The 12563-nt window shown below is 32.9% G+C and overlaps 1 protein-coding gene across 15 annotated transcripts in view; it reads left to right on the forward strand.

Annotated features, from left to right (window-relative positions):
* MIPOL1 (mirror-image polydactyly 1) overlaps window positions 1-12563 on the forward strand; it is a 251042-nt gene that overhangs the window by 75434 nt on the left and 163045 nt on the right. For all 15 annotated transcript variants that reach the window (XM_019749153.2, XM_074328162.1, XM_074328165.1 and 12 more), the window contains one exon: window positions 1366-1495. In XM_019749153.2, the coding sequence (XP_019604712.2) occupies window positions 1366-1495 (130 nt within the window). The remainder of the gene's footprint in view (window positions 1-1365; window positions 1496-12563) is intronic.

The raw sequence follows: 12563 nt of genomic DNA on the forward strand, positions 1-12563 counted from the left end.
GCAAACTTGAATTTGCCACGCACCAAGTACTATGCTGAATCTATGTAAGCGAAGTGATATGTAGACGACATACCCTGCTGTAGCCTATATGCAAATATAGGTCATATGCAAATACTGTGCCATTTTATATAAGGGACTTGAGCTCTGAGGATTTTGGTATCCACAGGGGTCCTGGAACCTGTGGATACGAGGGATGATTGTAGCTGATTAATTCTAAGGGTTTGTTTCTTTTCTACTACTTATAATTTAATACAAAATAATTGTGTTGATTAACTGTATTCATCTATGACAAATCCTAGCAGAAACCTAAGTTTTTATGAACTAAAAGAATATTTCAGACATCTAAATCTATTTTGTGGTTTGACAGTATAAATAAAATTTGGTTCAGTAATCCAGGTATTTGAACTTTTTTTTGTCTATAACATTGTAGTGAAATTTTAAAAGTTATGGAAGATTTCAAGTAGAAATTATGCTTGAGAAATGACAATTTCAGATAACATCCAAGTTCCTTATATAGCGCTGCACAAATCTAGATGATGCCACTGGAGATGTGCAGTGCTCAGAGCTGCACAGCTGTGTCCCTGCTTACTCTTCCCTGATCCCATTTCCTTTCCTCTCTTTCCACCATCCTACTGAGGTAACTACTCTCCTGACTTTGGTGTTGATCATTTCCATGCTTGTTTTAATGATTTTACTAATTGTCTAATAATTCTCTAAATAGTTACTAATATTTTTACTAAGTGTCTATCCATAAATAATAGAGTTGTCTTACTTTGCAACTTGCAATTTTTGCCAAAATTTTGTTACTGAGATTTGTCTATTTGTCCATAGTTAATTCTTGTTAAATGCTGGATGATATTCCATTTTGAATGTAAAGTGATTTATTTATTCTTTCTCCTATTGTTGGGCATTTGGGTTATTTCTAAGTTTGCTATTATGGGATGCTGCAGCAAGCATTTTTATACATGTTTCCTTGTGCGCATGTGCAAGAATTTCTCAAGGCTGCATACCAGTAGGGAAATTTCCCAGGTTATATGCTAGGTCCATCTTCAACTGTAGTAAACATTGCCAAATTATTCCTTGATGGTTGTAGAAAAATATACACTTATCTGTAGTACATGTGAGAGTTTCTTTTATTTCAGACACTCCAATATTTGTATTATTTTACCTTTTAATTTTTGCTTTTAGGGGTATAAAATGGTATCTCAATTTTGCAGTAGCTTTTGAAAATAATGTTTTCTCAAGTGAGTAATTGATACTAATTCAGTTGGATAAAATAACAAAATTATTTTTGCTTTTCGTTTTTTGCTAAAAGTGTGCATTTCTTATTTTCTCTAATTAATTATGGATTGTATATTTTGATAGCTCTGGTTGAAGAAGTGTATTTTGCACAGAGGGAACGTGATGAAGCTATTATGTCTCGACTGCAATTAGCTAATGAGGAGAGAGATGAAGCAATCGCACGAGCCAAACATATGGAAATGTCTCTAAAATTGTACGTATACATTTAAAACTATATAAGACATAAGGAACATTTATAAAGTGCATGCATTATATGGTGGTTCCATGTTCAGAAATGTTACTGATTCTCGTATGCTACACTGGTAAATTCCATATTCCCACAGTCTTGCTAATACTTTTGGCATGCAGTAGTATTAATCATTTGTACGTCAGAGATAACAGTCACAAAATACAAAAAGAAAGAAATGCACAGCACTCCCAGTACAGTTACTTTCTTTATTTCTCCATAGTTCTGTTGTTGATGTCCTCACTCTACCTTCCTTTGTGACTCCTCTTCTCTCCTTATGATTAATACTTTCATGATTTATTTCAGCTATCTGGGTTCTTTCACTGCTCTCTGCTTAATGTGCTCATTTCTATTCTTCACTACATTTTACTACTTTTAGTTGTGGCTCTTAAACTTGAGTGACACTTGAAATAGAATGGAGTCTGAGACTCTACATTTTTAACAAGCAGCCCAAGTGATTCTGATGTCGGTAAATAATGGACCACAATTAGAGAAATTATGTCCTGGAGGTAAATACTTCTCCAGTTTTAATGTGCGCTCCAGTCACTTGGGGAATCTTGTTAAAATGCAGATTCTTGTTGAATAGGTGTAGAGTGAAGCCTGAGATTCTGCCTTATTCAAGCTCCCAGATGATGTGAATAATGCTAGTCTAAGGAATCCCCTTTGGGTAGAAAGGCCCTAGACCGATTAGGAATGTTGCTTGTAAGATAGACAGAGTGTAGTCATCTAATATTTTGTGATGATCCATCAGTATGTTTATTGAGTGTTTGCTCTGCCCAACATTGTGTGAGGCTCTGGGTGATCACAGTAAAGTACTGACTGAAACATGGTTCGTTAGGAAGACAACAGTCATTAAATAGTTAACATGACACATGACAGTATTCAAGTTGTGATTAGGTAATGTGGTTTGTTTTTTGTTTAATGGCTGTTTGTTTGTTTTTTTGGAAGATTGATGGAGACTCTTAAAGCATTCAACTCACTGAAAAATGGGAATAAAGGAACAATTTTACCTCCATTTTATACTGCCTACTCCCAAATAACTGTCTTTATCAATAGGAAAACATCATTCCAAACATTTCTCTGTGCTTATATACTTAAAAACTATTATCTGGCAGGATGGGTGGTTGGTTGAGTTGTTGCATACATAGAATTAATTCGGTAAAACTTAAATCATTCTCTCCGTGCTGCTTTATTTCAGAGGCATTGTAGCGTAGAGGTCAGGAGCACAGATTTCAGAGCCAGGAATCTATGTTTGAATCTTGGCTCTGTCACTTGAAAGCTGTACAGCCATGGACAAATTACTCAGACGCTCTGGGACTCAGGGTTTTGTTTTTTGTGTGTGTGTGTTGGGTTTTTTTTGGTTCTTTTGGTCTATAAAACGGTTAAATAGTGCCTATTTTACACAGGTTGTTATGAGGACTAAATGATTTAATAAATATTGAAAAGTACCTGGCTCGTAGCAAATGCTGTATAAGTAGTATTACTTGAATTTAAGAGTAATAATTGAAGTAAAACTGAACAAATTTTTGAACTTCGTGCAATGTTTTTATATTAATTCCCCAGAGATCCACCTAAGTTTAAGAAAAAAGGCTGAAAAACTTTAAGGTTTTGAAATTGTCTATTTTTTTTTTTCAATTTTTGGAAACATGCAGTGTTTCAGTTAAGCAATATCATTTAACTCTCAACTATAAAATACTTTTTTTCTTTGTAAATTCTACTTTGAAAATATCTGTAAAAGTTGTAATAGATTCTATAGGTAAAGTGGCACCCTATTGTTTAATCTTAATCTTTAAATGGATTGAATAATCATTGCTGGAACTTTTATCATACATGGCATTTTTATGCCTGAGTTCTTTATTGTGGGGAATTCCTGGGTAACATAATTTCATTTTCAAACAGTTTTTTGAGGAAGAGCTCATATTCTCTGACTTAACAAGCTTCAGACTGGCTGCCTTGGTGTTATCTTTATACTCTGGTTATGAATAGAATTCTTGGGTTAAGTCTTTTTTCATTCTAAACATTGTAAAACTGTTACTCTCTTTACTAACATTGAGTGTGGCTGAAAAGAAGTCTGAGGTCAATCAGATTTTTTTTTCTCTCACTTAGGGTGGTTTTATTTTTGTTTATTTTTTATTAAAATTTATCAGAGTGACAGTGGTTAATAAAATTATATAGGTTTCAAGTGTACAAGTCTGTAATACATCATCTATACATCACATTGTGTGTTCACCACCCAGAGTCAGTTCTTCCATCACCATATATTTGACCATGTTTACCCTCATCTCCCACTCCCCCTCCCACCCTTCCTTCTGGTAACCACTAAACTATTGTCTGTATCTATGAGTTTTTGTTTCTTTAATTGTTTGTCTTGTTCCTGTGTGGGTTTTTTTTGTGTTTTTGTTTTTTTTTCCTTCTTGGATACCTGAAGGATTCTTTCTTTATTCTTGAAGTAGTAGAACGTAATCAAGATGTTTGTGTTGAGTAATCAGTAATACTTTTGGAACCACAGCATACCTTTCTGAGGACTATTTGAGTCTTCCTTTATTTCATGGAAATTTTGGGTTTGAGATTTTCTGTTCTATTTTTTAGATTTTTTATTTTAGAGACTACAGTTAATCTTATATTAGGGTACTTTTGTCTTTATTATCTGTTCAATAATTATTTCAATCCCTGTCGTTTTCTCTGCATTCACTGTGATAATCTGAAAACTTTCCTGTTAAGTTAGTGAGTCCAATTTTCACTATTCTCTTCCCTGTTCTTTCTAGTTCATTTATTAAATTATTTGTTTGTTTGTTTATGGTTCTCAATTGTTTCCTTCAGTTTTCAGTTTGCCTTTTTTTCACACTTTTGTTTTGACATCATCTCTTTGAACTTTGTTTTATTGAATTCACGTCCTTATTATGTTCTTCTGATCTGCCAACCACTGGTGGAAAACCTTTCTTCTTTCCCTTGGTTTTGTTACCTTTTATATTATGATCTTCATTTCTTCTGCATGGTGTTTTGTCATGTGTCTGTGGTATATTCATAGTTGACATGTCATTTTTCTTCATCTTGCTCATGCTTAAATGGTCAAGAACTTTTCTTTGTTCCAATATGGTACAAGTGAATTTTCCTTGATAAACATTTTTTGAAACCTATTCTCCTTCTCCTCTGAGCTGTAATTTCTTTGCTAGGTATTACTTTTTGGCCACCTTTCTATATAGCCTTAGGGCAGTGGAGTGGGAATAGAGTTTGGGAAAACCTCTCTAGGGCTGTGTGCCTCTTTTGGAAGTTCTGTTCTCTGCTTATTGGGTTTTGTTCGGTGTCTTGCACTGCACCCAGGGTTCACTTTATCTGGTCTTCTGTATCCCTTAATTCATTGGAGTATGACGTTTGGCATTTTATTTGTTCCACCAGTATAGTAGAAAATGGCCAGCCTTAATGAATCTTGCTTCCTCTGTAAAGATTCTTCAGTAAAGATCCATACTTCCTCTGTAAAGATCTAGGCTTCTACTCAGATAGGATTTCCTTTACTTTTCTTTGGGCTATCTGCCCAACTCATTGGTGTCTCAGGGCATTTCCAATGGTATGGAAAATTAGTGAAAAATTCTCAGGAATTGGTGAGTTGCCTTTTCTCAACACCTGTTTCAATGTGTAAAAGGGAAAGTTAGGTAAACCTAGCCAAAATCATCATTTCTCCATGTCCCTACTTAAAAAAAAATTACTACATGATGTCCTATTTCCTTTCCTGTTTGGTTAATTTTTATCTTTTGTTCATGTGGTTTTATGATGGGGTAAACAGATTTCTGTGTTCAGTTTTCACTCCATCTTTAGTTGGACTTTTTTTTTTTTCCACTAAACTTTTTTTTAGAATACTTTCAGATTTACAAAAAGTTATGAAGATAGTACAGGAAATACCCATATAACCCTCACCCAGTTTCCTTACTGTTAACATGTTACACTGCCATGGTGTACATGGTACAGGAGGGAGAGCAACATTGTTACATAACTACTAACTAAATTCCACCCTTTATTCAGATTTCACTAATTTTTCTGTGATGTCATTTTTGTGTTCCAAGATCCCATCCAGGATGCCATATACAATTAATTGCTTTGTCTCCTGTACATACTTGATGACATTTTCTCAGACTTCCCTTGTTTTTGATGACCTTGGCAGTTTCCAGGAGTACTGATCAGGTATTTTATAGTAGGTCTCTCAATTGGGGTTTTTCTGAAGTTTTTCTCATGGTTAGACTGAGGTATTTATTGGTTTTGGGGACAAAGAGTACAGGAGTGAAGTGCCATTCTCATCACATCATTTCAAGATTATATGCTGTCGACGTGACTTAACCAACATGCCAATTTTGATCACCCGGCCAAGGCAGTGCTAGCCATGTTTCTCCGCTGTGAAGTTACTTACCCACATTCCTCTTTCATACTCTACTCTTTAAAGCAAATAACTTAAGTGCTGCCCATATTCAAGGAAGGAGGGTAGGTGTGGACTGGGAAGTCAACTGAGTTCCTTCTCCCTTAAGGGAGAATATCTACATGTTATTTGTAATTCTTCAGTACAAGAGATCTGTCTCTTCTCCTTCACTTACTTAGTTATTTATTTATGTCAGTATGGACTCATTAATATTCACATAATACTTTGGGTTATAATCTAATACTGTGTTATTTATTTTGTTGCTTGGAGTGTTCCATATTTGGCCATTGGAGACTCTTTCAGTTGGTTCCTATATCCCTTTGACATGCCCTCATGCTTTTGATTTTTTAATACTTTATTCTTTCTGGCACTAAAAGATGCTCCCGGGTAATGTTTTATAGGGATGTATTGAGATATGCCCCACCCCTAGAATTACCCATTCCTCAAAGGAGCCCTGGTTCCTTTTATTGGAAAATGGTGTTAGAAACCAAGATCCGGATGCCAGGTGTGCTCATTGTTGCTGGGTGTGACTACCTCTAGTCCTCAACAGGAGAAAGAGCTAGGAAATACATGTATATGTACTAACTATAATGTATACACACCTATCTGTAATTATGTATCTATCCATCTTCATTAAGCTAAACCTGAATTCATACTAATGTCTCTGATTCTAATCCAGTACCACATATTTCATTCTAGCTTTCCTTTTTTCTTATGCATAATTTCCTCTCCAACAGTAAGAAACCTGGCTCCCACCCCACACCATCTGTTTACTTATTTGTTCTACACTGGTATACATTATAACTTTCAGAATCATTAACCCTCACCTCCATGAAAAACAACTTTACCAAACAGGGTGTACTGTTCGTGTTTCCCTTTAATCCAGTCTTATAGTTTTCAGTCAAAATACCACTTTCCAAAGTTACTTAGATTGGCTCTTTTATGTCCTTTAACTCCATAAGTGAGGTTATGCCATGTATTTGTAATGTAATCAGGCGCTTTTCACGTCTGCATTCTATCCTGGGATCCTCTGATCTCCTGGTGATTCTTTTTTTTTCTTTCAATTTTTGGCAATTTTGGAAAAAGTTGCTATAAGCATTTGAGTACAGGTTTTTTATGGACACATATTTTCAAATCAATTGGTTAAACCTAGTAGCCTGATTGGTGGGGCATATGTTAAATCTATGCTAATTTTGGAAGAAACTGCCAAATTCTCTTCCATAGTGGCTGTACCATTTTTCATTCCCACCAGCAGTGAATCAGAGTTCTTGTTGCTTTCCATCCTTACAAGCACTTGGAACTGTTGTTTTGTTTTGTTTTTTGTTTTAGCTGTCAGTCATTCTTTAGTGACAAATGATATTGAGCGTCTTTTTATATGTTTATTTGTCATCTCTATATCTTCTTTGTGAAAGTGTCTATTTTTACATGTTTATTTGTCATCTGTATATCTTCCTATTAAAGTGTCTATTTAAATAAAGTTCAGATATTTGACCAGTTTTTCAAATTGGGTTGTTTGTTTTCTTCTTGTTAATTTTAAGATGTCTTCATATATTCTGCATGTCCTTTATCAGATATATGGTTTTCAAGTATTTTCTTACAGTCTGTTTTTGTTTTTGTTTTCAATTTCTCTTAACAGTGTGTTTAGCAGGACATAACTTTTAAATATTGAGAAAATCTAATTTAGTGATTTCTTTTTTCTTTCATGGATTTTATTGAAGCTAAAACTCAATGATTGCCAGAGTAAGGTCATATAGATTTTTCTTCTGTGTTTTCTTCTAGAAGTTATAAATGTTGTATTTCACATTTAGGTATGTGATCCATTTTGAGTTAATTTTTGTGTAAGGTATGTGGTACTTGTGGAGGTATTTTTTGTTTTGGGTTTTTGCATTTGGACACTCATTTTTTCCAGCACCATTTGTTGAAAAAGCTATCATTTCTCCATTAAATTTCCTTTGTAGCTATGTCAAAAATCAGTTGACTGTATTTGTGTGGGTTAATTTCTGGACTTTCTATTCTATTCCATTGATCTATATGTCTGTCCCTTTGCCAGTACCACATGGTCCTGATTACTGAATCATTATAGTAAGTTTTGAAATCGGATAGTGTCAGTTGTCTAATTTTGCTCATTTATTATAGAATAGTTTTGGCTATTCTAGTACCAGTCCCTTTTTAAATCGGTTTGCTTGTATTTACAGAAACATTTGCTGGGACTAAATGTTTTTAAACATACTTTTCAAAGTAGATACCTTTTTTCTTATTTCAGTAATGCTCCCATTATAACTTTATAACTCTTCTTTGGGGATTTGCAGGTACTGTTACATTCAGTTTATCATCTGCCACACAGTACTATATTTATATGTAATTTATTACCATAAATCTTGTTACCTAGATTGACCACCAATTTTATTTATGAAATTTGCTTCTAAATAGATTTTACAGCTTTTCAAAAATCAAAAGGTAATAAACCTGGTTTTTATACAATCATGACTCCTTGAGGTAGGTGATATTCATGCTTTTTAAATGAAAAAACTTCAAGTGGTTGATGACTTGTCCAAAGAGTCAAAGTCAGTTACACATTGTAGGATTTGTCTATCTCAGTTTTACACAGCCAACTCAAATTTAGCATATCCAAAATGGAGTTTATAATTTATTAATTCATTCTTAAAACTGTCCTCCTTAATCCCCTATCCTAATCAATGGTACAACCATCTGCCTACATATCAAAACCAAATCTTCTGTCTCAGAACTCCGATTAAATTTGTCTTAGTTTTGTTCATTCTATCTGTAATTGATGTATCTAAATTGAGCCTATCCTTCCCTAATGCTTTTTCCATTTGTACATATGCTTGTTATAGTTTTTATTAGAATGTATTAAAATTAGGATTCCTTAAGGCAGAGCTGTTTTCATTTTGTTCTTTGTAGCATTCGTATTCAAGGGAAAATGGGGAAGGAAGAAAAGGGAAACATTCAGTCCCAAACCTTTTCTTTTAGTTAATTAATCCAGTCACGAAATATTTATTGAATATATACCATGTGTCAGGTATAGTTCTATTTGCTCAGAACACAGCATTATGATCCCAGCTTAGTAGATAGACAGTAAGTAAATAATTACGTAAACACATAAAATAATATTAACTGATACGAAGAATTATTGGTTCCTAGGAACAATTTATAGTCACCTCTTACTGTGTTATAATCTAGGGATACAGGTGGAGAGATCAGGAAAAACTATATAAAAGAAGGAAGAATAACAACAACAAAGACTAATATGTCAGCATCTTTTTAGATGGCACTGTGGAGATTTCTTTCTACTCAGCTGAAGCCTATAGGTTCTGAACTTTCAATAGTGCATTTTAGACTAAATCCTTGTTAAGATAGAACCAGTTTATAACTGAGCTTTGCTTGATGGGAGGGCACATTTGGAGGCACTGAGTATAGGTTGAAATTATATATATATAGATTATTTCACATCTCTTTTTGTTCTAACTCCCTATTTTTTGCTTCCTATAATCTTCAAATTCCTGTCTTTTTCTCTTGGCTGCTGCTGATCTACTTTGCATCTTTCTGTTTAATGTATCTAATGTTCTTTTGTTACTCTGCCACTTGTCTGCCTTCCCTTACCCCTTAGATTTGCAATGCTTTATTCTCTTTACTTTTATCAAACAATAGGAAAAAAGTAAAAAGGATTCAAGTTAAAATGACTTACATATACATGCAAAAATAAACAAGTTTGTGTATGTGTATTCTAACTTTTGAGATCATGATATTTTTTTCAGTCTCTGTTATTGTTAGTGTATTTTTTTAACATGTTAAGGATAGCACTGTACAAAAATGAGACTTAGAGAATAAAACAAACAATTCAGAATTTTCTGATTAGCTGATCAGTAGTTCTTTCTATCATTTGAGGTCAAAAATTAGCTTCTTCCCATTGAACAGGTGAATGACTATAGGTTTAGAAAGGAAAGACATGATATTGAGTGATTTAGGGATAAATCAAGAAATGTGACATTTCAGGCATGGGTCTTTTCACTTAGACTGCAAGGCTGTCAGTCAGAATTTGCATGGTATAGGAAATCAATTGAAACTTGAGCCCATGGACATTTACTTCAGCAAAATTCTTACTAATTATCATGACTATGTCTAGTTAGACTGTTGTAGGCATAAATTAGAGTTTACAAAAGGTTGAGATTCTTTTGTATAATTGTGAATCTCATTAATGATATGTAAGTTATAGTTTCTCAGCTATATTTCATATAACACTGTTTAATTCTTTATTAAACCAGTAAAGCTTTATATGATGTATATGCTGTTAGTAAACCTTAAACCTAAAAAGTCAGTTTTATAGAAAATTGAATGCCTTGTATAGTTGTTTCAAATTGTTCTCTTTTTCTAAAGGTCGATTTTTTGGTCTAATTTTTATGTTTTCTTAAGTGATAAAGTAAGTGATATACTTACTGTAGGACTGAATTTAACTTTCTGAAAACAACTTTTTTTTATGTGATTAATCTTTAACTAGATATTGAGTGATCCAGCTCAGAAAAATATGTCAGATATAATGAATTGGCACTTACAGTGTATTAACATCAAAGATCTGATCTCATTTTTCAATGCTCTATATCAGTGATCAGCAAAGAAGGACCTATGGTGCAAATGCAGCCTCCCACCTGTTTTTGTAAAGTTTTATTGGAACACAGCCACACCTGTTCATGTACATATTACCTATGGATGTTTTTGTGCTACAAAGGCTGAGAGTTAATTAGCTGTGAGAGAGAGCATATGGCAAAGCCTGAAATAGTATCTGACCCTTTACAGAAAAAGTTTGCTAATCCCTGCTCTATATAATCTAGTTGAGGCTAGATTATGATGAAGTTGATCTTTGATATGGGTACATCTACTTCCTGAGACTTTTAAAGGAATGCAAGTAGAGAAATACAAGAATTGGCTTTTTCTCTTTCCAGATTCCTGTTTGTATTGAAAGTTACTGTGTAAATTTTCAAATTTTAAATTATTGGTTCATTTTTATTAGTTTTATTTTCCTCTTAATGACCATTTATCACTATATTTCCTTCAATCATAAAGTATAATCATGAAGCAAAATTGAGATTCAAATACTAAGTGGTTGATTTGGCTCACGCATGCCCTGCACATCAGACCTGGCACACTTACCAACATGATTCAAATTCATCATCAAAGCGTTAAATCACTATATATTATGTACTCTTAAAGGCAATCTCATACATTATTTATAGTCATAATGTTAAATTCATGTGCCAAGGATTTAGTATCACCTTTGATAAGAAAATTTGATTTTAATTTTTAAAAACTTGTAGTTGTTAGTAGGGAATTTTAATATTAGACTAAATTAAATCAACCATATCCTGTTGAAAGATCTTAATTTAAAATACTGAAACTCTGCCTCTATTAAAGTAATAATTCTTCACATTACATTGCCTGAAAAATACAAGTATTACATAAAAATTCCATATACTTTTTGTTGTGTTGGTTATTTGGAATATACATGTTAGGTAACCAACCTACACTGTTATTTTCTTTCTGATTATATTCTTTGAAACATAAAGGGAGTTTTATAACCTTGAGAACTAAATTTTTCTTTGCGAAAGTTCCCAGTAATCTACCAATCTGTTTAATTTTCTTGTATCTTTCCACATTTTAAATCATCAAGTTTAATAAATTAATTATGGCGTATATAAAAATTTAAACTGAATCTTCTTTGGCAATTACCATAATCAACTCTTACTCTGATTTCATCGAAAAAAGAACAACATTAATGTAAATATTTCTCACCACATATGGCTTCCTTTAAAATCATATTTAGCCAACCGATAACTGATTGTTAAATGCCACTGATGTTCTTCAGACACTTTTATATGATCATAAGTAAGTGTAAAAATTTTATCATCTTACACTTTGCCACTATGTTTTTTAATTGAGTAAGAAAAGAAGTGATTATCTTCACAGTTCTTGTAGAATAAGCTGTTGTGAAGCAGGATATTTGAAAACTGTTGATTTATTTTAAGAGGAAAAAGATAAAATGTGAGAATGTTTGCCTTTGTTGAAATGTTAATCCAAATGGAGTTTAGTAGTTTGAAATACATTAATTTATATAATTTAAAATTATATAATTGTACCACCCAGTACACCTTCCTGTTAACTTATACTACTTAAGTATGTATAGAAATAGTTTTTTGATGTATGTTTATTTTTTTCTGTTAATAATGCAGTGTTCTGAAATACTTTTTCTCCATCAATGTAGCTGTTTCATTGAACTGACAAGTTTGGAACAATTTTGTAACAAATTTATTAAGTGTCTTTTTTTTATCTTTTCCTAATATTCTGGGGTTTTTTGTGGTAAATGTTAATTCATAGCATAGAAATGGGACAGGGGAAATGAAAAACCAGGAACTTGAATATCTAAACTTTTAGTACAATTTTAAAATAATTGAGGCCATTTCTAAAATCCACATTATTTTACTAATACCCATTACAGATTTTCATTTAATTTACCTTATTTAGTGGGTGCCTAAATTATATTTTAGATAAGTTATTTAAATCTTTTTCTTTACTGCATATCTTCAATTTACCAGCATTAATTATCGTTTCAGTAAGCAC

The sequence above is a fragment of the Rhinolophus sinicus genome, linkage group LG03 (genome assembly GCF_036562045.2).
Source record: "Rhinolophus sinicus isolate RSC01 linkage group LG03, ASM3656204v1, whole genome shotgun sequence".
In the NCBI taxonomy this organism is placed as follows: Eukaryota; Metazoa; Chordata; class Mammalia; order Chiroptera; family Rhinolophidae; genus Rhinolophus; species Rhinolophus sinicus.